The sequence below is a fragment of the Ostrinia furnacalis genome, unplaced genomic scaffold (assembly GCF_004193835.3).
Source record: "Ostrinia furnacalis isolate ACB-3 unplaced genomic scaffold, ASM419383v2 OfSCF7680, whole genome shotgun sequence".
NCBI classification, from domain to species: domain Eukaryota; kingdom Metazoa; phylum Arthropoda; class Insecta; order Lepidoptera; family Crambidae; genus Ostrinia; species Ostrinia furnacalis.
Genome location: NW_021137919.1, coordinates 1,061,784 through 1,088,295, shown reverse-complemented (window position 1 = coordinate 1,088,295; position 26,512 = coordinate 1,061,784). Strand labels below are relative to the sequence as shown.

The 26,512-nt window shown below is 39.9% G+C and overlaps 1 protein-coding gene across 4 annotated transcripts in view; it reads left to right on the top strand.

Moving 5' to 3' along the window:
- Positions 1-26,512, top strand: part of LOC114365902 (epidermal growth factor receptor kinase substrate 8-like protein 1) — a 37,659-nt gene that overhangs the window by 5,554 nt on the left and 5,593 nt on the right. For 2 of the 4 annotated variants that reach the window (XM_028322608.1, XM_028322609.1), the window contains exons 2-12: positions 14,115-14,268; positions 15,338-15,464; positions 15,970-16,040; positions 17,368-17,615; positions 19,736-19,838; positions 21,660-22,216; positions 22,594-22,686; positions 22,846-22,992; positions 23,292-23,377; positions 24,284-24,408; positions 25,711-25,854. In XM_028322608.1, coding sequence (XP_028178409.1) covers positions 14,158-14,268; positions 15,338-15,464; positions 15,970-16,040; positions 17,368-17,615; positions 19,736-19,838; positions 21,660-22,216; positions 22,594-22,686; positions 22,846-22,992; positions 23,292-23,377; positions 24,284-24,408; positions 25,711-25,854 — 1,812 coding nt within the window. In that variant the 5' untranslated portion in view covers positions 14,115-14,157. Of the gene's footprint in view, positions 1-14,114; positions 14,269-15,337; positions 15,465-15,969; positions 16,041-17,367; positions 17,616-18,336; positions 18,722-19,735; positions 19,839-21,659; positions 22,217-22,593; positions 22,687-22,845; positions 22,993-23,291; positions 23,378-24,283; positions 24,409-25,710; positions 25,855-26,512 lie in introns of those variants that run through there. The other 2 variants (XM_028322610.1, XM_028322611.1) reach the window with 2 other exon arrangements.

Genomic DNA, 26,512 nt, shown 5'->3' with positions numbered 1-26,512 from the left:
TACACTTACATGCAATGGATACATATTACATAATTTTAAAAATTTGGTTTTTCTTGTACATATCATTTGCATTAGAAGTACAGGCTTGTCGAAACGTTTCAGATATTATGGTCTCTCGGTCTCTTGAGGTCGTCTATCAAGTTGATAATAATTGCGCTCATCAGCTGGCGCCACTGGCGAGTGATAGGACCACAGATTTGGATTATTCTATCCAAATTGGATGGACCTTACGAAATAGCGGCGCCAAGTGGCGCCATGGTGATTGCAAGCTTCAGCGCTCACCAGTTGGCGCCACTGTTTTAGCAACCTCACTCAAAGAATTTGGATTCAGGATTTTACTCGCTAGTGGCGCCAACTATGGTCTGGTCTGCGAGCACGTAGAATTTTGTCCAATGACCCCAAGCTACCCAGCCTTATCGCTCGCGCGTAATTATATTGCTGTCGCGACTGTGCGACGGGCGCCCGCAGTGAGTGTGCGAGCGCGACAGCAACATAATTACGCGCGAGCGATAAGGATGGGTAGCTTGGGGTCATTGGACAAAATTCTACGTGCTCACAGACCGGGCTTTAATGGGCATTGGGCACATTAATAATGTTTTCAAGATTTGATCAGTTTTATAGACGCTCTAGAGAAAAACCGAGTAGTGAAACGTACCCTGGTGCCTTATCCATCTTCCATTGGTTTGTATGTCGTCGAAATAATGCTTATTTTTGCATGGCCTGTGCAAGTACAGTAGAAAAGTCCATTTCATATACACCACTCGCAAAATGTATTGTTATTGAGAAATAGTAATAAGTATAAAGTATTAAAAGGTAGGCCAGTAGGAATAAAAACGTATACATAATCGTATGGTAAAATGTAAGACTAACTAATAAAATCATTAAAGGTAGATATACCTTTTCCTTCTTCACACTATAGGTAAGTACTATTCGCTGGGTGCGAAGTACTAGGTGGGGGGGACATAATCTATCGCAGCGCTCATGGTGGTCAAAAGTAGAAATAATGTTAGCCATGTCATCAGATGTATCTGTAAATGGCAAAGCGATTCTCCATAATCCATTTTAATAACATCTCGGACTTGTCCAGCCAATACCAACAACTTTCCTTTAAATACGGTTTGTGGTTGGAATTTGATATTGTAACTCTCACAAACCCGGTCTTCAAAACGATACTCATTTCGATCTGAAAACGATATTTAATTTATTACTAGCGATACAGAAACATTTAAATATATTTACTGTTATATAATGAAACCGTTAAAGTAGCTTTTTCTTTTTGTTTTACTGTAAAACTACAACTATAAATGAAGTAAACAAACCCTGACACAATCAAAATTAAACACACTTTTTGGACTTACCTCATTTGATTTGAATGACCAAAATGATTTCAAAACCTTTTTTCCACCCAAATCGTGGTATTACAACAATTTATTAGTTGAAAATATTTGTTATTTTTTCATTTCGATATTTTTTCACAAATATACGACCTAAATGTCAATGTGACAGAGCCCACAAAGTTGTGGACGCTAGTTGGCGCTGTAATCGTGCACGGAGCCATTAGCCTAATGTGGCAAATAAATAAAAGTTGTAAAATCATTTCTTAATAAGATATAATTTAGATACTTTCAAATCATTCTGTTAACGTAATGGTGCGTTGCCTGCATCGCATTCATATCTTACATTTTGTAGCGAATCGTGGTCGATTTGAATCAAATATTATACATTGTCTGACAGGCAATGAAAGGCCAACCTCTTAACACTTTTGTTTAAATACTTAAAATCAATTTAAATAATATCCTATCCGATGACAATAAAGAAGTAGAAATTTGAAAATAAATTAGCATTTCCATATTTTGATAAAAGTAGCGATTAAAACAATAACTTAAAATCTATTTATTCAGGAGACGTATTTTTGTGCCATTATAATTCTAAATCGCACTACACAAAAATATTCTAGTGCTTCAAAAATACCTCCTCAGTCCTTTACTCACATTTTCACATCAGTATGTGAAACTCTTCATACAATAGTTTAATTTCATGATTCAATAAATAAATAACTTAAAACGGTTTACGATAAATAAGTACTGTGGCTAGATTAAAAATAATTTGTATGCCAACCTTCCAACTGATTTTTGTTGTTAGGTAATTTGTGCAAATGGGAGTTCATAAGAAAAATCGGCTTATTCCACTATTCCTCGTTAACAATCCCCGTCAACGGGGATTAGTGAACTTTTTGCTCACTTATCCCCGTTAACGCTAATTGGAGCTTTTTGTTCACTTAGCCCCGTTAACGCCAATTGGAGCTTAATGAAACTAAAAAGTTCATTAATCCCCGTTATATTAAGATTTTTTTTAACGTAACAGTCTAAAAGGTAATAGTGGAATACTTAAGCCGAAAAATCCACACTCAGTAATCAAGTAGGTAAGTAGTTAAGTAAATATTTATTTATTGAATCCTGAAATTAACTTAGAATTCTTATCTTTCTCATATTATTGTAATCTTTTTCATGTCTTACTAATCACTTCATTAAAATGAATCAACTATGAGTGGGGTGGATTCTGAGATTGCAATTTCATTTATTTAGATTACCCCAAAGAATCAGGGTAAGGTTTAAGTTAAGGTTCGGCCAAACCAACGCGAGCAGCCTGCCTGCGCGATAGCCATGGCGATGGCGATCATGTTTAGCTTTTTAGGGACTTGTCCGGCCAAATATTGCCTTGTCCGGCCTATCCGGCTTTTGTTAGGCTTTTTATTTGGTTGCCGCGCCAGGCGAAAGTCGAGCCACAGAATCATATACACAGAATCAGATTCGCACTGATCAGGATGCTGGATAGTAACCGATGATGCTAACTAAATTGCCAACTAATTGCATCCCCCCCCCCCCAGGGTATAATGTCCGGCCAAATGAAGCACAAAGTCCGGCTTTTGTGATTTTGGACCTGGCAACCCTAGATCTGTAGAAATCAGTAATAGGATCGCCATAGCGCGGCGCCAAGCAGGTGCAAGCAGGCTGCACGCGTTGGTTTGGCCGAAACTTATACATACGTGTCTGAGAACCCACACCACTACATTTATGCACTCCTTAGTCGAAGGCTGTGAAATATAGCTTTAACCTTTCCAATTTAGATACCTCCTCTATCATCAAATTTTAAATGTAAATAGGATCATGTGATACATACCGTATATTATGTTCAAAAGTGAAATTGTTTTCCCACTAAATATTTCGTAATATCTCGATTAGATTTAAATGCAAAGCTTCAGGCTTTGTGATGCATTTCCCATTCATATCACTATTCTGAAAATCTATAAAAGTTTCATCTTCTTAGATTTATAACCCAATAAAAGGAATTTTAAGAAACCAAATCGGCTTCTTAATTGTTTAACTCCTCTTAGTACGTATCAGTACTTACAGTTTGGGTACTTGGGGTCACCCTATCTACAGGGTGGATACGATAAGTGATCTCACTCGATTATTTCTAAACTATATGTACAACATATCGAAAAACTGGTTACTGATCCTGAAAGTGCCTCCCGAGCTCTATCATAGGTATCATTAATAGGTTACAGAATAAACTGGATTTACTTAGTACAATTTTTCGATATCTTTTTAAAGTTAATATAATAAATAATATAGATATAAATATCCTTGGACATTTTACACTGCGCCGCTAGCCCCAAACTAAGCAAAGCAAAGCTTGTACTATGGGTACTAGACAACGGAGTAAAGTAGTTTAGAAATCATCGAAATCAGCCTGTATATAGGTACGCCTATGGTTGCAAACTAAAATGTAAGTTGTAACACCTATTTCAGAAGATGCGATAGTATTTACATTGATCTGTTGTCGTCTTTATTTCGTACTGAAAATGGTTATAAGTTAAACATTGAGTTAAACAATTAGGAGCCGATACACTCGTGACAATAATAGCAAAACCTTATGACACCCTTCTAGAACCATATTTTTCCACTTTTTCACAATTAACATGTTTCGAAATAATATTTTTACCACTTCTCTAACACTATCTACCTATAAACCGGTATGTAATCAAGTATTGAAATAAATAAAATAAAATATTTATTAAAGGTGATTCATTTGTTTTATTCTCTCAATTCTATTGTGAAACTTAGCAGGTGACTGAAGAATAGTGTAGACTTCAGTTTCAGACGTAATGTACCGTGATAACTCTAACTTAGGTACACAGCTTGAAGCTTTCATTACAAGGGGGTCCCTCAGTTAAGCTCTATGCCTATTATTCTGTGCTATTAACACCTTGGAAAATTAAGTTTTCTTTCTTTCTGTAGGTGACTGTAGAACAAGTAGGTCTAAGCGACTATAGGCAACATTAAATCAAAACTGTGAATCAATTTTATACTTAAACGTTGGTGTATTGGCTATTAGTCCAGTCAATAAAGCATTATAGATGGAAAACTGTAGAACACAATTTCTGACTTCAGGACTTTATTTAGACTAGTTAGGAGGTGAACATAGCAAAAGTCCCCNATATTAGTTTGGATTGTGCAATATCTTACTAATATGTCTGGATGTTTGTTACTCTTTCACGCAAAAACTACTGAATGGATTTTGTTGAAACTTTACAGTATTATTGTTTATAACCCAGATTAACATTATGACGATATGTGGCAAATAAATTTCAATAAGTAAATATGACGTGTCTAAAAAGCGCCATCTATCGTCATTGGTTAAAATCTACAGCACTGGACATACTACGGTATGACGTTCGTAAATATTCATTCGGGGGAAGCCGTGAAACGCCATCTATCAACATGGGTAAAACGAGGTAAAACATCATATCTAACGGGGGTAAAACGAGGTCCACGCGAACGAAGTCGCGGGCGGCCGCTAGTTTATAATAGGTAGCTTTCCCTCCGCAACCTTATTGGTATTCCATGTATGTGTCTTTTAACTGATTTCTGTTAAACATTTCATGTAAAATTTGTCCAGTTATAACTTTATTTAGGTACATCTGCATCTGTAAGTAAGGATTCATGTTCTCCAGCCCAGATGCCGAGTAAACAGAATCGTCTTTCAGTGACGTGCAGCTGCCCTTTATTTGACCTATTTTTTTATTATTTATTTGTGTCAGTGTGCCCTTCTAAAGAGTGTAAGACGATTGTATGTAGGTACTATTAAAATGTAATTTTAACTCATTGGTTTTGTCTCATATTTGAGGAATGTACTATGTATCATGAGTAGAGTCTTAGTTTAAAAGGATGCCAACGATTTAAATTTCAATAGGTAGACAAAATTCATAATTCTTAATTATCAAAAATTTAAGCTTTCTCCAGTAACACTGATATTATTATACTGTGACTCATCAAAGTCATCATTGTCAAAAATATTGAGAAATCGCGAACTGTCACGACCAAAAAACTGACACGCGTCCGACCTCCGTAAGCGCCACCGCGCGACTGATTGAGATTGTCCAAGCCGTCATGGGCGATTTTTTCCACATTTTTAAACATAGTAACTAAATAAGACGCAATATAAAAATTTCATCCGTTAAAAGCCCTCAAGTTATTTCTGAACTTTAGTTTAGTAAAAGATTCAGAATCTCAAATCGCTTATTTTAAAAATAAAACCATAAATAGAAAACGAATAGAGGTAACTTTGGGAATTTATTCTATCGAGGCAACTTCATCAAATCGTGTTTCCATCCGTTAATAGCCCTAGAAAATATCCTCAACTATGCCCAAAAAAAATCTTAGCCTTTAATTTTACTGTTTAGTACCTCAAAAATGAAAAATGAAAACCTCATTTTCGCCATTTTCTCTGCTACCCGGCCTCAAGCGTAGCCTACCTATTTTTTGAAGAAGTGACCCTGGATCCTTCAAAAGACACATTTTTGGGGTAAAAACCTTTCTTTTAACGAAATGAAGTTTAGAACTAGGCTTTTAAATGGTGCCAATATTGGTAGGAAGTGGGGATGCATACGTTTGAAAGTGTTTGTCGCAGGAGGTGCGATTTATTTGCTGTCGAGTGTAGTTACTCAAGGCGCCAACCACTATACAGTAGAGACAACACTCCAATTTCGGTGGGTTCGAGCCCCACATAACCTTCCACCCTTCAGCGACAGGTATGGAAGGCACAAGGCCCATTGAGTTTTTCTGGGGTAAAAAGGGTAGTATAAAAGTTAGCATTCTATAGAAAATCTATCAACGAATCGCAATATTATAATTTCAGTGCAAGGTCACTGGTAAAGCAAATTGTAGTTTAAATCGAATCAATTTCCATTTCCACGCGTGTCCGGGGCTCGCGTCAGGAAACGGTCGTTTCCCTGCTACGAGCGGTAAACATTCAAAAATATCAATTAGATACAATCGGAAACGCGGTTCCTTCCGTCGCTGAATCGTTTTCGAATTAACCTATTAAGCTGTTTCTTAATCGCGTTAGTATGGAGTATGTGGCAACGCATTCCGTCGAGCTGAACGGGCGGCGACGTCACGACCAATGTTATCGGCTTCCTTCGAACGTAACGTAATGCTATCGATACGAGTTGCTTCATCGCGAACATTGATAAATACTCAACTCATGCGTACAGCTCATAAAGCGATTATAAAAATGCTTAACTAAGGAAAAACCATGTAAAAGAGTCTACCACATGCTCTCCTATAAATAATTGTTGTTTCTACTTGATGACTAAAGAATTCTTACCTGCCATTACATAGGTACTCTACATCTAAACTAAATACTTCAGTATGCAAGTCCACAAATTACCTGCATTGAACCACAACACTTGATTTGGTAAATTTTCTAAATACGGATTCAAGCAGATGTTTGCCAATTGAATTCTTTTAGACTCCTGACCTGACATACCTTATACAATAATCGCTTACCTACACGCAACATCTGATTGATGATTTGATTTAAATAATAATGTACGAGTATGATATGATATGTCACACACGATCACAACTCCCTCCCACCTCGCAGGATAGGTTAGGAATGCTGAAAAAAATTGACGTCTATGCCGAGGTTCTGACCAGACACGCTGCGCAGCCGCTGGCTCGTGCCGCATCCACAGAATAGACAATATACTGCAGCGTCAAAAACAACAGACAATCAAGACAGAAGAAGTAATAAAATAACAGGTTGTTATCTATTAAAGGAAATGGAAAAATATTATCAAAAAATATTGACCACTTTTTCTTGATCGTATCATTTTACCACAAATTACATTTAAATATGCCTAAAACTTATCAACTTGACGATGGCTGAATGAACGCACTCGCACAGTAGTACGAGGTAGTGAGCCGCTCAATCAGTACAATCGTACAGTCGGCAGGTATTATACCTACATCTTGTTCATTCAATACATAACCTTACGAGGTGGATCTTAGAGCGAGAGCCTTAATAACCAATCAGCCCGCGATGTACGCCTCCCATGGCTCGCCCGCGCGCGACCACATTCCACCGCTGACGTGCGCGGGCGCACCACACCTAGCGAGCCTCGTACTTGAAACACGCTGATTTTATTATTATAAGCTTTATGGTTTTTGATCATAGAGCTTTTAAAACTGTCCATTGTGTATTCAAAATTTATGTTTTCAAAATTAAAACGAATATCGCAGTATTTAAAAAACTACATAATTAATTATTTTACTGATTGTGGCCGTTACGATCGTATAAAAGTACAATAAAATTGATAAGCAACATCTAATCATATCGGTGCGCGAGCGGAATGCGGCGAAGGTCGCGCCACGCACCGCGCTACCGCGCCGCTCCACAATACATCTATTTTACGACCTTTTGACATTGTGCACATTAGGTACCTATATGTATCGAAGGCAGTCAACAATGAGTGCAAATTCTTGTCAAGAGGCTTGCGCTGTACACGTATCTTACATACTTTATCTAACCAAATTAAGCACAAACTTAAATTCTTATTCGTAAATTAAATAGGTATTTAGTGTATACATTAATTAACGTGTACTTATATCAGACATAACAGTCAATAGGTCGTGAGCATGGAGCCTGAATGCAACGTATAAAAATGTTATTATTTTCTCACGGTTAACTCCCGCGATCTGGCTCGACTGTGAACGCCCGACTACCGTCACTGTGCCTTGCATCGTCACGTACCGGATTTATAACGATCCATTAATATGATGCACCCATCTCCTTTTACCCAACATTTGGCTACAAAATACGAGTGTTTTTGCTCATAGTTACTCGTGATTTTAAATATGAGTAGAAAGACTAAATACTTATTTATATTATAAATACATAAATTGACAAAGTTATTTGTGTTGTAAGGAAAAAGGAGTATAAGGAGCATCCTTAATCCTTAGCTGACATACCTATACATACTTACAATACTCGACAATCACTAACCTAACCTTCGACCGACAAGTATCACGGATTATTGCTAAAAAATACGTTAACAAATAATGTAGAGGCTATTCTAAAGTAAACATTTAATGTAATCACATATAGTAGCCAAAGGAACCGACAAGATATCTTTATAAGTCTTTATTTGCGTTAACTATGTATATGATGTAAAGAGCCCACGACCAAAACCATGTCTCATAGCAATACGGCAAAAACCCTATAAAATCGTTAGATTGTATGATTCTGAACCCGACTAGATGTGTAGTAACGGTCGAAAGTGTAGCAACTGCGTGGGAGGCCATTTCTGCTGTGTCAAAAAAAAAAGACAGTCGGTATTATAGCAATACGTCTGATAGTGAAAATGTACATAGATTTTATAATTGTATTACGAAAAAGTTTGTTTTCAGACATTTTGCGCGTAGCATATAGCCTAAGCGCATTTTTGAAAATGTCAACAAATTTAGCCGACCTGTATCATAGCAATACGGATAAATTTTTTTTTCAACTTTTCGTATTGCTGCCTTGATTACCAAAAACCTGTTTTCAGACACTTTAAGTGTATCAAAAAGTTGTATGATAGAGAAGGTGCTACACTTAATTTGTCTGATATAAATTTTTTGCACATGTGGACAACTTATTTTATCATGTCCAACAATTTTCAGACATATTGCTATGATACCGATCGGTAAAATTTGTTAACATTTTCAAAACGGTCTCAAAATTTAATGCGTTCACATTTCCGTCTGAAAATTGTTTTGTTCGCATCAAATAACCAAAATTTACTAATAAAAAAGATTTTCAGACGTATTGCTACGAGACATTTTTTTTGTCTCATTTTTAATTTTTTTAAGTGATTTTACGGGTTTGCGCTACACCACTAACGTCTGAAAATAATGTTTCCGGTATCTCAGAACTATCATTCAACTACAGTCTGCAAATCAGACATATTGCTATGATGCAGTTCGGTAAAATTCTTTGACAATTTTGAAAATTCGGTCAGATCAAACGCTACGCGGAAAATGTCTGATATTGGTATTTTCGAGTTCAGGATAATCGTATCTATCGATTTGATGCGGTTTTGGCCGTATTGCTATGAGACAAAAATTTTGGTCGTGGGCTCTCGTACTATTACTGAGATTTATATTTGCCAAAATATGGCAAAACAAACAGCGAAGTGACGCGCCGAGCACGATTGATGATTTCGCAGTAATTTGTTCCACGATGATATCATGACTGCTATAACCTTCGGCTTACATTCATCACAGAGTGCTAGACTAACCAATATTTTTGTCGTGCCTGATGACCTTAAATTTTTTACCGGAAATACTGGATTTTCTCAAAAAATCCGGCAATGTTTTATTTGTGACATTCTTCTGATTCTCGTTTAGCACAACTTCTGTCTTATCACGTAGGCTGTTTAGAATATATTTAATTAAACCTTCCTTATACCACCGAATAACTAAAGTCATTTAGTTCATAGATTTGTAAGTGATTTGTAGCTGTATTTTCCTATGAATAAGTGGTAGGTACCTATTCTATGTACTGTAACTGTACCTGTAATAATCCTACTAATATTATAAATGCGAAAGTTTGGATGTCTGGATGTCTGGAGGTTTGTTACTCTTTCCCGCAAAAACTACTGAACGGATTTTGTTGAAACTTTACAGTATTATTTTTTGTAACCCAGATTAACATAAATAGGCTATAATTTATGCCGATCTGTGACACTAAATTTCACGCGGGTGAAGCCGGGGGAAAAGGCTAGTATGTAAATAAATAAACAGTTTACAATGGCCAATAGATTTTATGTAAGGTGGTCTTATTTGTTTTCAAAATTGCCAACCGTTTGAATACTTTTCAGTAGTTAAGTTCACAGCTGGCCAAATTTCCGTGACCTTGAGAAAAAATTTAGTTTCCCTCCACGAGTGCATCCCTCCCGCCCGGCGCGCGCGCGTTGATGTCTTTTCCCGCGCGCCCGGGAGACATCAACGCATCACACCCTTAGGATTATTTGCCTTATAATTTGAACAATATTCTTCCTATAGTGTTTCTTTAGCGTCGTTGTACACTAATTGGCAATTACGCACTAGAAGTTCAGAAAATCTTACTAAAAGATGTTTTTTAAATATTTTCTGTTAAGTGGCTTGTAAATTGTTATGAAATTGATGATACATAAAATATGATACAATGTAAATAAAGCAAAATTATGTTATGTGTATGATAAATCATACACTAATGTCCAATCACCTAATATAATAACTAATATAAATAAATAAATAAAAATTGATTATTTTATCAGACACTCATTCTCGTACATTATAGTAGTAAAGAAAGATAACAATTATTGTTGCTTTGAGTGTGCGATCTGGAGCCTAAACTAGGGCCACCCTGTATTTCAGGCCTCCGTAACTATGTAATATAAGCTTCGTATTATTTGATAGATTGAATATTTTAATATTCTCATAATATTGTGTAATTTTGAATAAAATGACTGTAAAGTCCCGTGATTATCATTATTGGCCGATAAGGGCATTAGCATAATCTACAAAAGGAGCGACTAATATAGGAACATTATCACAGTACACTTAATACTACATACAAACTAATGCAGAATAACTCATTAAATTATGTCAACAACACTCACAACTTGAAAGCTGATAAAATTCATAGCGATACTCTTCCTAAAAACACATTTTCGTGATTTCACTACCTTTCCAGAACCAAAAATAATAATAATATCTGCGTGAACGCAGTCGCGAAAAAATTTTAGTAGCCATTTCGATAAGAGTTATCGCGAAAAACAAGGAATGTTTGAGATTGGAAGCGATATAAAAGGTAATAATTAAGATAATATACTACCTAGATTATGATAATGTTGTGCCACGTACTAATATAATGATTTTTGAGTTATAGATCGCCTTTGCGATCGAAGATAGAATATGTATGAGACGTTAATCCGACTCTCACATGCACTATTAGGCGAGGTTAACTCGAAGGATAAAACATCTTCCTTTTTCGAACTCGCTTTAAATGTTTAATTAATATAAAGTAGGTTTCAGTTTCTGTATTTGTTTAATTCGTTCTCGATTCCCGCCTTGTGTAAGTGATTACCGCAACATTACCGCTGCGGCAAAAACCGAAAGCGGCGACTGTATAATTAATATCTATGAAGCGCGCGGGCGATCGATTATTCATTTGATTCATAATTTTATTTCATAGTAGCCTATGCCCGCGACTTTGTTCGCTAGACAAGGATTTTTTAAGATGAAAAGCCGTAAAATCACATGAATACTCGTAATAATATGGCTTTTTTGACCACTTAAGCACATACTATCGATATATCTCATATAGAAAGAAGAAAGAAAGAAAGAAACAATGTATATTCAGTATCATCGACAATACACTTGCAATAGAATAGAGAATAGAATATAGAACTATCAATTTATAAATTCAAAGTACAGGTTAAGAAAATCCTCATGAAAAAGGATACATGTAAGTTATAAATTCCTGTATTTGATTGAAAAAGAAGCTGAGTTTTCCGCCACTTCTTCTCAGCACCAGCCCATAAGTTGTCCCGAAGTGGTGGTAGGGCAAGCATATTTGGATCGTGTATAATAAATTAATAAGTGCCCTGGAAAGGGTTTATGTACAGAATAAACTATTTTATTTTTTATTGCAAAACATGTTGATCGTTCGTTGTGAATTTCGTTTTGACCTATTTTCCTATTTCACGCTGCACCTTGGACGGGCCTTGAAGAATTAGTACGTAGATGTTAACCAATAACAGAATATACTCATAAACCTAGTGAATCGTTTAAGTATGTCGTAATACAGACTTGCAAATATCGAAAAACGATCGAAATATTTATTATGATTAGTACTTGGAAATATAATATTTTATTTTAGAAACGTTCCAATGAACACTACCCACTGATCACACAAGTACTTCATTTAAGCCACTTGTGTCAACACGGCTGTATAACTTTACGAGCATTTAAGAACAGATCCGCGTCCGCGAGACGTGTCAGGTGATGGGCGTGTAGTAAAGCCTTAACGGTAAGTAAACAAAGCTCAGAGGTGGCACGTAAAGATAAGGCATATAATTTTATTCGTTAGCCACACACTGCCCATTGTGGCGATAAATTTTAATAGCGCTGTCCGCCTCCGCCATTGTTTGCGAAGGCTTTTCACACGCGCATGACTCAGTGCGTGCGCATCTCCGCCGAAGTCGAGTAGCTCGGTGTATACAGCCAGTCGTGTAGTGGAATAAATACTAGTACTGGTTACAAATGATAATTTGACCTACTAATTTTAGTAAGCTGGGGCAGTTTACTCCCTTTAGTTCAAATAAACGGTCATCAAAAGATGTTTAAATAGAGATTAAAACGGATTTGTAAATTTTTTACCTGATTTCACATAATTTAAGATTAGGTAGAAAAAATATTAACCAGAAACGTATAGAAACTCATTGTATTGCTTGGATATTGTCCTGTTTTGTATACGTAATAAAATAGAAAGAAAGAAAATATGTTTATTCAGTATCATCGACAATACACTTACAATACTTAACATTATTTAATGAGAAGGTAATTACAATGATACAATTAAAATAAATAAATAAACTGACAATCTTTAAAATGCCCTGACTGAACTACTCTGGCAACAGTCATCCCAGCAGACTCGCCCACCACCAGCGCCGCGGGCCTACGCAGCAGCCTCGGGATCACTCATCGCGTGCCCGTATAAGGCGCTTGGGCTTGGCATCATCTAAGCGCAAGAAATGATCGATTGTGGCATTATTATAATTAACTTTTAAATCACCCTTTAATTCATTCATCTTTAGATTTTTTATTTGTTTTATGAATACCTCGATAAATCTATATCTATAAAGGGAAACAAATAATAAATACGCTACGACGTGAAGAAAACCCGAATATCGAAATGTAAAGACATTTAAGTAAGCTGAGCAATTATACAGCATTGTTATAATAAACTAATGAGGCTAGACTAATGAATACTAATAGGCTTTCAAGTCCTTCAATTAGACTAATAATGCCTTACTTTCAATCTATTGGAACTAGTGCCTGTACTGCCAATAGATTGGTTTAATATAGCTAGCGACTAGAAAACCTCCGCCGCCCCATCGCTCAGGCACGCTGCGCACGCGCCGCCATTTCACCGCGCGCATCCGCCAAGGACATTATTTTCACCAGGTGAAAACGTCAACTACCATTAACCGGCACTCAACACAATACTAAACATTCTGTTGGATACCTGTTACATCAAAATTCTGGATTTTCCATGAGAATTTGAACATGAATGCGATACTTGGACAATGCGACCAATGCTTCAGGTTTAATAATATTATTGTATTAGCGAAACCAACCTCGAGACTCATGCATTTTTGACTATCCTAATTTCAAATCGATATAAAATTACCTATAATGTGCTGTACTGTAGTTTAAGTCCAACCTTGCCTTGGGCTGAATATGCGTTTATTTATACGAATAGGTATACAAAAAATAAAGTTCAATAAGGCTTTCATAAGAAAGGACACTTACTCGTAGTCTAGGCGCAGACTACCGATTTTTAGTTAGCCGATAGTTGGATCGATTTCCAATTTGTATGAAAAATTAGCCGATACCAAATCGGTGTAATGTGCGCACTTCCATACAACAACAATTATCGGACAACTAAAAATCGGTGGTCTGCGCCTAAGCTAAGAATGTGAAGAAGGTGACTCACCGCAGCTGCTTCTGTTGCAGATATCCCCTTGTGCGATGGGCGTAGCGCTTGCGTGAGGACACGATGGCGCTGCGCGGCGCGCGCGCGCAGGACCCGCAGCGCTCCCGCGGCGACACGCAGCGCGCGCTCGACGAGTTCGACGAGCTGGCGGGGCTGCGCGGCGCGCCTCCCGAGGTGCGTGCCCGACGCTTCTACACTTCTTCATGACCACCTGACAGCTTACGACAGTCTACGTCGTGAACCATAGCTTCACTTTTTTCTAAACTATCACGTTCACTAAATCCTTATATCAGTGTACCTACCATGAGTTTACGTTAGGTGTGCTCGCTAGCGAGTACGTCAAAAATCTCTATGAAGATTTTGTTTCTTGAAAGTAGCCACTAGGGGCGCTGCACAATATGTCATACAATTAATGTCATTTTTTTTTTTACACAGTCGCTAGCGAGCACACCTAACGTAAACTCATGGTAAGCGCACTGCAGACAAGCATCCAACCCACTTTTTTCATTCTGTTTCTTTCAACAACAACAGTCTAACATTAATATAGCGTATAGTTTTTATCTTTCTTGCTTACTAACTAACACATATTGTTGTCAAAAACGAGACTTCGACATAGACAATGAACTATGGTACATACACACAAAATGTGTCATATTAATTGGATGCTCACTCACTATTACGGGATTACAACACACAAACACTTTTGAAAAGGTAAAAAGGTATTTACCTTCCCGACGTTCCGACTCGGTTGCACCGGCACGAGTCACGGTCGCGGGCAGACTGAAGAGATGCGGCGTCGTTCGCTCGGGCGCGATGAATTTTCTTCATCCACCCGCATTTGCACAACATTTTCGTCCATGGTACAGTCAGTTTTACTGGTTTTACTTAGATTTATTATGATACGGATTACGGATATTATGTACGAGTTTACAAAATAGTTTAAGCAAGTATAATATAAATTAAAAAATGTTTTTATGAATAATGTCAAAGAACGTTTGATTCGTTGATAGTGTTCTAATAATATCTCCATAGAATACAGGAAAATTGTGAATTTTCCAGGGAGTATGTCAAGCTTGTAGGCGATGGAGGTGGCTCAAGGACGATGAAATGATTGGGAGAGCCCTATGTTCGGCAGCGGACGTGCTGTGACTGAAATGGTGATGATGAAGATGTCAAGCTCATTAAATTAGTAATATGCTGGTGATTGTAATGTGTAGCTTTAAGAATGTCGTCTCTTGCGCAGGGCGGCGATGGCGAGCGCACGGTGTACGTGCTGGAGCACCTGGCCACGTTCACGGTGACGCGCGAGACGGGCATCGTGTACCCGGCCGACGGCATGCGCCGCCTGCTGCAGCTCGAGAAGACCAACGGTCAGTCCTTGTCTAAGATTACACATACTTTACAAACACACACCACATAGTTGTGACATAGTGGAGCTTTAAAGAAACTCGCATACTATAACCCTAGTGTCTGAGACCATCTGCTCCCTCTTCTACGATTACTGACGAGTTAACAATATTGCTGAGTTTTTCATGAATAAAATTATGTACAATATTTACAAGTATGTTCTACATTATTTGTAGCACATTTGAAAATAATTATTTCGTGTATTTGTGGAAATCATGATGACTCAAAACCGAAATATAGAATCTGATTAAGACAGAAATATGACATACATATTGCGCAATACTCCCTGAAACTTTTTACTACCTCAGAGTGAGAGACGCAGCATAAAACTACTGATTTTGAATAATATTCAACTCTCTTCCATTTGGCCATGATGGTACATATCTGTCGAGTTATAACGTACCTTTCATATTATGTTTTTATTACTGTCTGTCATGTTATCTAATCGAAGCGCTTTCTCTTTTCTAGGAATATGGAGCCAAAAAATGCAACTGAGCCTGGAGGGGCAATGGGTACTCGTCATGGATTACGAGACCGGGGTATGTGTAAAGTTACAAGCATCTTTACTATTAGATACCATTTTCGAATTGAGAATAGCCTACAAATGATATTTCCATTAAATCTGAATGTCTTCCAACTATAGCCTTTAATCCTTAAATCCACACTTTTATTAACTTTCAGTGAGCATTTTTGAATCTCTAGCAGGTGTATTATGTCCGGATTACTAATGTTTGGCCAAAAAACGTTTCCCAAATTATCACATGGCAAACAACGTTTCGCAAATTTTCATTTGGCAAATTCTCATTTGGCAAAACAACTTATTGCAAACTTTTAATTCGCAAATGTCTTTTTTGGCATATTATTGTTTAGCAAATTATTGTTTGGCAAAGTATGTTTTGCCAAATGTTTCATTTGGCAAAAATATTTCACGATAAACTATATACAAAATAATTTGATTGGTGCATAGAATGGAATACAAATTAGCTTGTGGTTATTATTTTGTTTAGTGGGTAGTTAATATAAAATTTGTTCTTTTATTTTCATATTTCATTATTTTTATCGAAACTAAATGATTAATTAACAATAGAGGTGATTCTAGCGCTCGGCGGCCGCTGCCGCGGCACGCTTCGCTCGCCTTCGCGCGTTAAGGGTCACTGTTCTAACCTAACCTAACCTACTATTTTCTGCAAAACCTACTTTCGCATCCATACTATTTTCTGCAATCTCTTTGTTTTACATAAAATTCTTGTGAAAACCATGATCATTTGCCTTGTGCTTTGATTTGTGGGTAACGGTGGGTAAGCATGTGAAGTGTCAATTTGACCAAATAAATTATTTGGGATATAATATTTGGCAAAATAAAACATTTGCTATATAAACATTTGCCAAGTAAAATTTGACCAAATGATAATTTGACCAAATGAAATAGTTGCGAAAAGTACATTTGCTAAAAGTTCATTTGGGAAATGAAACTTTGGCGATAAGTTGTTTGCGAAGTGAAATTTGGCGAAAAGTAATTTGGCCAAACGGAAGGATACCATTATGTCCGGCATATTGATTGTCAAGTTTCACTTTCATTGCTTTCGCCTTAAACGCTTAGGAATGCTGCTGGAATTGAAAGTTTAAACATTATCAACAAATGCGCGAGTCTCATTATCTAATGGTAATTGATATCCATTTTCCGACACGAGCGATCTTATTTTGATCATTTATTATCACTATAAATTATTCAATACTTTCATAACATTTCCGTGGTTTAACAGGAAGAGGTTTTGAATCTATTTCAGATCATTTTCTTCAGACTCATTGTCAGAGCTTTTAAGGATAGAAAATTATTAAATACTACCGATCGCCTTGCACTTGCAGTCAATAATGGAGCGGTTCCCGGCGTCGTGGGTGCACTCGCCGACTGCCTTCACGTCGCCGGAGCCGGCGGAGCTGTACAACAACGTGCTGGCGTTCGTGGTGGGCGCGCCCGCGGGCCCCGGGCCCGGGCCCGGCGCCGGGGGCCCGCCGGCCGGGCCCGACGCGCCCCTGCCGCGCCGCGAGCTGCACATCTTCCAGTGCCACGACGTGGCTGCGCAGACGCTCGTCGAGGAACTCAATGCGCTCAAGTGAGAATCGTAATCCATCGCTGGCTTTATACGAGAGGGAAATTGAAAATAGGATTACCAAATAATTGGGAAATTCATAAACATCGATTAAGAAAATCTACACGTCTGCAAATTGTTACATACTTTTTACATTACCTATTTGGAAGAGTTACCTAGAATATTTTGAAATACTACTATTATGATAAGAAAAATGCACATTGAGTCATCTATCAAGTTTTTTATCGATCTTGTATTTGTAAACTCGTTGTCTTAGTCCAGGGCTGTCATAGGCCATGTCTGAGCACTCACTGTCTGTACTTTAGTTCTTGAGACTCGTCAGTGTGTATCAGCTATTGTGCTCTGACCTGACAGCCCTGGCATTATCAGAGTGTAGTGTTGCGACATGCTTAAGGAATCTCGCGCTTATCAATCCACCAATCTAATCTCGGGATTGGATACCGAACTAAGAGTAAAATAAATTCAGTAGGTATTAACATTCAATCGTGCAAAGAGTGAATCAAAGTGATGTTTGAATCATAACTAGTAGTACAAAATATAAACTTTTAAGAATATGAAAGTGAATGTGTCACAACAGTTATGGAGTGAAATGGAGTGAAACCAAATATTAAACTTTGGGATTCGATTAAGTATTGATAGAAGATAAATACTCACATCTAGGAAACTCAAACTATCATAAATAGGTAGGTAAGTAGGTATTCGTTGTTTACTGCGGGTCTAAGACTGGGACTATGGAAAAATCTCGTAGTCTCGTAGACTTACATAAGATTGATGACAAAATCATTTTTTTAGGCATACTCGATGCACAGTTAGCCAACTCAAGTTTCTTGTTAACTTAGGGAAATGTCGTAATATACCAAGCCAGTGAATTTCCCCACTTCACAAATTGCGATAATCGTTGCTCCATATTGATATATCTGCATAGCTTAGGTATTACAAACAAAGCGATAATCGTGTAAGGCCAAGTGTCTCGCTCAGAGTAATCTTGGCAGAGCTTATCTCCGCCTAAGCCGTCCGCACCGTCATACCGTTTCAGTACCGCCCGCAACATGCTGGGAGATGATCTACTTCAGGCACAAGTTCGGGCTGCCAGTCTCGGCTTACACTTGGTACATACTACGAGTATAATAATCAAATGATTAGTGCGTTATGTGCAGTGTAGTGTGTAAAGTGTGTTGTACCCAGCGTTGCCAGTTTTTTTTTTCGCCAAGTCGGGACTTTGGTACTTTTTGAGTGAAAATAGCGGGATTCTTCCGTCAGAAGCGGGACATAGTAAAAAAAACGTATATAATCAAAGGTTTTCAAATATTTATCTTTTTATTTGACTTAAAATTACGTTTACGTGACAATAGATAGCAAAAGTAGCCATAAAAAATGTATTTTAACAAAAAAATAATGTTTTAAATCAGATTTTACTCTATCGTTAAATTCGTCTTTAGAATAAAAAGAAGAAAAAAAATTAAAAAGTTTTATTCTTTAGAATAATATGGCGTTTCAAACAATAGTCTGGTGAAGTGAGTGTCTCTCTCCGAAAAGCGGGACCGAGCCTGTCCCGCGCGGGACATTTAAATTTGATTAAAAAATCGGGACGTCCCGCCAAAATCGGGACGTCTGGCAACGCTGGTTGTACCCACAAGGAAGTTCATTGATAGTGAGGGTAGTCAAGGAAGTTTATTGTGCTAGATCGATCTTGAATGTTATCTGAGACTTACTCGTACTTAAGTTTATTTCTAGAAAAATCTAAGTAAAAATTGTACTGCATTGTTAATATTAGGTTACAAAGTTTCTTCGTCTACCCACCCACCGGTTCATCATCATCTCTTTCTCAGCATCCTAGATTGATTTGGTTGAAACTATCGATATCTATTCTCAACGTCAAGAATATTAACAAGGGTGTATACAGTTTCAAATGCCTCTGTAGCGACGAACGCTGTAGCAAATTTTCATCCACTGCCTCATAGTTTCGAAAGTTTATGGACTGCAATTACGGGTATGCAGTTGCGAACGACGCTGTTCTGAAAAACATTTTTCCTGCTTCATACATACGTGAATCTAGGCCCTTATAACAATGTTTATTAAGGTTTTTTTTAAGATTTCCACCAATAACATGTTTCTGTGCGCAGGGGCGTCGGCAGCGGAGGGTCGGGCGAGGGCGCGCGCGACTTCATCATCGAGCGGGAACGCGAGCGCGAGCGGGAGACGGAGATGGAGCGCCCGCGACGGCAGGTAACTAACATTTTTATACTTTGAAAAACTTCAATAAACATCAGGTGTGACTGCAGTCAAATACCTGCTTTGTTCAGGATAAAATAAAAACTTTGAGAAACATCTAACCAGCGGCGTCAGCGCTGTGCCCACAAAATCATGTTTACATACAAAGCTACACTATGGCTGGTTGAATACAATTTAAGATACGTGTCCTATGTTATACGTCCAATGGCGCATAACATACAAAAGCAAATATAAAAAAAAAACTAGCTTTCCGCCCGCGGCTTCGCGCGCGTGGACTACATTATCTACATATTTTACGGAACCCTATTTTTTTTTTTTTTCAAAATAAAATTTAGCCTTGTAACTCGTGGATAATGTAGCTTTCGAATGGTAAAAGAATTTTTAAAAACTGGTCAGTAGTTTTTGAGCCTATTCATTACAACCAAACAAACAAAGTTTTCCTCTTTATAATATTAGTGTAGATAAATATGGACGACGAACATTCTGTAAGACCCATATTATGCAAATAAAGACTCTTGATTCGATTTAATTTGACGAATAAAAGAGTAAGTAAGTAGGTACTTAATTCTTTTCGAGTGTATTATTGATCTAAAAACTGTGTCTAATTGCAAATTTATGAACTACTGCGTGATTGTAGCAAGGGTATTGATTGTAGCTGAAGATAGGGCCGATATCGGCTGATAACATCCGCCCGTTATCTACCGGGGCTCATTATTCACCAACTGAATGCCTCGATAAAAATTACTTATATAATTATAACTAAAAAAATTAGTCATCAGTATCGGTGACGCACTATGAGCAGGTATATTTTTAAAAGATAAAAAATCTCAATAACGTTGTCGTTTAAACCAAATGTTTTGGATCAAATAAAAAATTTTCTTTCTTTCTTTCATTCTAAATGGTACGGTAATCATTCCACCTTTCTGGCCAGGTAGCAAAATAACTGTGCATCTTGGGCGGTGCTGTCCCAATGCAACCGAAAAGCTGGTTTTAATCTGCTCCTTCAGGGTGGCCAAATTACAATAAAAACTTGACCATCTATATCGCATGTCTACCGCAATAAAACTTTATCGATTAACGCAACTTCTTTTAGTGAGAGAGTTTATTTGTGTGTTTTCTCTTTCCCTGGAATGGGCATAAATTACTAATTAAAGAATTTGAATATCAACAATCTCCCCAATATCGCATTAACTACATTCGAAAATAACCACACGGATACTCTGGGATTATCGGCGTGGATAATCCGCGTAATCATTATCGCGCGATAACGCGTCGATAGCGCGCGGGGCATAGCGCGGGGCATAGCTCGGGCCGCAGTCGCGCGCAGCCATGGAGCGCTTGTACCACACGTACACGCGGCAGCAGTGGGAGGCCGTGCTCGTCGTGAGTACTCGCATACAAACAAACATTGCTTGCACATGCACACTTACTCTCTCTTCATTCGTCAAGCCCTATTGAGCTACGTCCATTTACATTTTTGACAAAACTTAAATCTTTAGTGGCCCTAATAAATCTTACAATATTTGGACTCGCGAACCTTTTTTTTTCTTGGTAGGTATCATTCGTTTTTGTACGTCAATAATTAATCTGAAGAAGAGGTTGTCATTCAGAAGGTACAGCATTTCATCTGCCAATTTGCAAACAAAGTAGAATCATAAACGTTAATATTAGAACTTTTATTAGCATATTAAATTATTATCAGTTTATCAAGGCAAGATTAGCTCCTTTTCGGCATCTCCACGACTACGTCATAAATATCTAGATTATCTATCGTGCATCAAAACAAACGTCAGTAAAAAGTACCTGGTTCCGCAGCAAATGTCGGCGCAGCTGGGCCGCGAGCGCACGGAGCGCGGCGGCTCGGGCGGCGAGCGCGACGACGCCTCGTCCACGGGCTCCGAGCGCCTCTACGAGCAGGACATCGCCATCCTCAACCGCTGCTTCGACGACATCGAGAAGTTCATCGCGCGGCTGCAGCACGCCGCCGCCGCGTCGCGCGAGCTGGAGCGGCGGCGGCGCTCGCGCGGGCGGCGGCAGGCGGGCGCGGGCGAGGGCATGCTGGCGCTGCGCACGCGCCCGCCGCCCGAGCGGGACTTCGTCGACGTGCTGCAGAAGTTCAAGCTGTCCTTCAACTTGCTGGCGCGGCTGCGAGCGCACATCCACGACCCGAACGCGCCCGAGCTGGTGCACTTCCTGTTCACGCCGCTGGCGCTGATCGTGGACGCGGCGCAGGACGTGGCGGACGGCCGCCTGCCCTCGCGCGTGGTGCAGCCGCTGCTCACGCGGGACGCGCTCAACCTGCTGGCCAACTGCGTCACCAGCAAAGAAACGGAGCTGTGGCATTCGCTGGGCGACGCCTGGCTCATACCCAGGTATGAGGTGGTTTCAGAACATTATTGAGACTGTAGACAATTTCAGGGTTTTTTACTTCGTAAAATGGCTTGATAGTTGTTTTAAAAGCTTTTGCTCCATGACCGCTCATAAAATAGTATGATATGTTTTGATAAACAATCGATTTTATGGCATTATTGAGTGCAATCGCCATCTATCTATTTATATTATTCAGATAATGAGTTGTGATAAATATTATCAATCATAATTGGTACAAAACCGGTAGTAGCTCAACAGGAGTTCCAAAACTAATTAACAATCAATCGTGATCAATCTACAGTTAGAGTCTCACAGTAACCTTTATTGAAGTGTGGATATTGTTTAAAATCTTGATAAGAATAATCTTTGGTGTCTACAGGGAACAATGGAAGACAGCGATTCCCCCGTACCACCCCGTATTCATGGACGGGTGGTCGCCGGACTACCAGGTCGATGACCAGCCTCTACGCAGGTAACAGACCAAGCTATTATCTTTGTTGTTACTAATTTGTGGGTGGGCATCATTAGTTTCTTCTTCCAATACCTTTGTGTTCATCACCTGTCTGTCATCTTCTCTATTTGTGTGTCACTTTGTTGTCCGTGTGCCGTGGCTTATGTGTGTGTGCGCCAGGACTTCGCCTCGGCGCAGCGACGCGGGCGCAGGCGGCGCGGGCGCGAGCCCGGCGGGGGGCGCGGGCGGCGGGGAGGGCGCCGCCTACGCCTACGACCGCGACGAGAGGGACGACATATACGGCGAGCAGTATGCGCCGTATTCCAGGTACGCATGCTTTGTTGAAAACGTCTGTTATTAATCATCCAAAATCGCTTGAACAAAAAACCAATGGAACATCTCCGCCACTTTGTGAGCTTGAATTCAACTTTTGAATGGCCATACGTTATGCAAGATACGAGTAAGAAAGAGCCTTTTGTCAACCATTCAAGCTAGGGCGAGTTTTGCTGGACCGAGCGCTTTTGTGTTTGTTGTAAATACTGGAAGACTCAGAAAACAAACCATACTAATACTAATGCCAATGGTATTTTAATAAGATTCCTAATGATGATATTATTCTGTTACAGCGGGCGCACGCTCACGCGCGAGGACTCAGGCTCCGCCGCGTCCTCCCCGGAGCGAGAGCCGCCCTACCGCCCTGAGCGGGATGATGGTCAGTATCCTGTCTTAAAATAACTACAGAACCGGAAATCAGTAAATTATGACTGCCCTTAAGCCAAAGAACTGTGATAGCAAGACTATAGCTAATAATTTGGTATAACTTTTCTAAAAGAACATCCTTGAAAATGATCAATCATTCACCACCGCTGGACGTAAACATCTCCATAGGTGATGATTTCTCTCTCCCTCTCAAACAACTAGCGGGCCAGAATATCGAGAAAAAGAAGGAGTAAAAGATAACATTATGTACCTTCTTCTTCTTATCGTGTCCTCAGAATCAGAATCAGAATCATCATTTATTTGCTATAAATGTGGTACAGGAGATGGATACAGTTAATGGTTAGGTCTCACAATTAGTCATTTCTGACATGCAAATATTAAATTAATTACATAATTATTAAACATTTCAATAAATTCCAATATTATCTATGTAAGATGTTCTCCTCCTCCTACACAGTGTTAGCCCAAAATTCCGCTACAAGAATGGCGTTGTCAGCGGGATTCATTAAATCCTCCTGAGTGCAGTTGGTCGGGCACTCAGGGCACGATATCATGTGCTTCATCGACTGGGGAACAAAACCGCACCTGCACTCCATGTTTGAGCCATCCAAGCAGTGGCGGCGTAGCATGGGTTGGCACCCGGGGCGATCATTCCCCCCCCCCTCGTCATAAGTAAGGCACCCCCTGGAACCCCCCAGGATTTTGGGGCCCGCAGACTTGCCATGCAGATTATTGCAGATGCGCCAGTGAGTACTAATCTGCGCGACTTTTGTCACCCCCTGATGCTTGGCACCCGGGGCGGACCGCCCCCACCGCCCCCCCCCCCCTTACGCCGCTACTGCATCCAAGAATCCCCACCTAATTATGTACCTAATTATGTGTTTATGTTTTCTTGCAGACGAGCTGGGCGAGTCGTGGGCGCGCGGCGTGGCGGCGCGCGGCGGGCGCGTGGTGCGCGTGACGTACCCGCGCACGGCCAACAACGACAAGGAACTCACCGTCGTGCGCGGCGAGTACCTCGAGGTGCGTACCACCGGCACAACCGCTTGTCTTCCCTTTTGCTCCTTTGAATAGATGAGCAAAGTCATCATCATCATCTCAGCCATAGGACTTCCACTACTGAACATAGGTCTCCCCCAATGCTTTCCATGCTACCCGGTTGGTAGCGGCCTGTGTCCAGCGCTTACCTGCTACCTTTACGATGTCGTCGGTCCACCTTGTGGGTGGACGTCCAACGCTGCATTTTCCGGTACGCGGTCTCCATTCCAGAACCTTGCTGCCCCATCGGCCGTCAGTTCTGCGTACTATGTGCCCTGCCCATTGCCACTTCAGCTTGCTAATCCGTCGGGCTATGTCAGATATGATGAGCAAAGTGGATTAGATAATATTTTAATAGTGATAGCCTCTAAATTCATCGAATCAGGAATGAGGAGATCCGTAAACGTAGTAAAGTCGCTGACACAGCCCGACGGATTAGCAAGCTGCAGTGGCAATGGGCAGGGCAAAAAGTACGCAGAACTGACGGCCGATGAGGCAGCAAAGTTCTGGAGTGGAGGCCACGTACCGGAAAGCGCAGCGTAGGACATCCACCCACAAGGTGGATCGACGACCTCATAAAGGTAGCAGGAAGGCGCTGGATGCAGGCCGCTGCCAACCGGTCATCATGGATGTCGTTGGGGGAGGCCTGTGTTCAGCAATGGACGTCTTATGGCTGAAATGATGATGATGATGACCCTCAGCATGCGTGGCCTTAGTTGCAACAAGCAATAGATAAAACCAAACTAAGGTTTAATGGGATTGAATCAAGCTTGGACTTCTTGGCGGGAATCTGAAGCGTCATGTTAGCGGTTTTGTTTTATTTCCTCAAATTCGTGTGTGGGCAACTATTAATGTGTAATAATTTTTTTTTTTTTTTTTTTTTTTTTTAATATAATGGTGGATTATTAACCATTGAGTGTTCGTGAACGTGCATGAGTGTGGGCAAGTGAAGCAAAACAGTGCATCGTGATTCTTCTGGTTCTCTCAAGTTGTCCATAGGAGGTCTCAGTAAAGCACCACAACTTTACTGAGACTCAAAGGGTGGGAAGGGGTCATCTATCATCCTTCATTATATCATTATTTGATCTCATTTTGTAACTCGTATCACTTATATACTTGAAAATGGCACAAATCAAGTCGACCTCGACGTGTATTGCCAACATCATCAAAAAAGAAGAAGAAGAATCAAGCTTGTTACTTGGTGAACTCCTAAGTTCAAGATTGACTGCTTAAGTTTCGATGCTGAATCTGGCCAGCATGTAATGTGTAACCGTGTGTTGCCATCAGGTGCTGGACGACTCGCGCAAGTGGTGGAAGGCGCGCAACCGGCGCGGCGCCACGGCGCACGTGCCGCACACCATCGTGGCGCCCGCCTTCTCGCCGCCCGCCTCGCCGCACCTCTACCCCAACCCCATCTACACGCACTACCAGGTACGAAACTATTCCCACCTCTCGTTCCCACCGTTGCAGCTCCTGTGTAGCCAGGATCTACAGCTTGACCGCCAATAAAAACCCAACCAGTGAAGGTCAAGTTTGTCCCGGGGGAAAGTTAAACTGTCATTGGACCCGCAACCAAATTAATTAGAGGAACATAAGTGGAGTTCGAAGTTCGCACTGCCAGGTAAATTGGGCTATCAACTGGATGTCCACGCTTCAAACGATTCCACCTTTTAGGGCACGCAGATGGTGCTAACATCGCCTCATCCAATAAATGTAACCCATTTAGTCTCTCTGTGCAGCTGGATTCTGAAATGAAATTTTCATTCATTCATTCATATTTGACGATCTACCATTGCTAACTTGAGCAATGAACACCTACTTCTCACTCATAATAATTAGAATGATAATTTATGTTGCTGTTGCGCTCGGACACTCACTGCGGGCGCGCGTCGCACAGTCGCGACAATATAATTACGCGCGAGCGATAAGGATGGATAGCTTGGGGTCATTGGACAAAATTCTACGTGCTCACGGACCAGGCTTTAGATAACTTATAGCTGTGCCCGCCACTTAATATTTCCCGTTTTTGCAACATTTTTCTTTACTGCTCCGTCCCTATTGGCTGCAGGTTTATGTTATTATAGCTCTT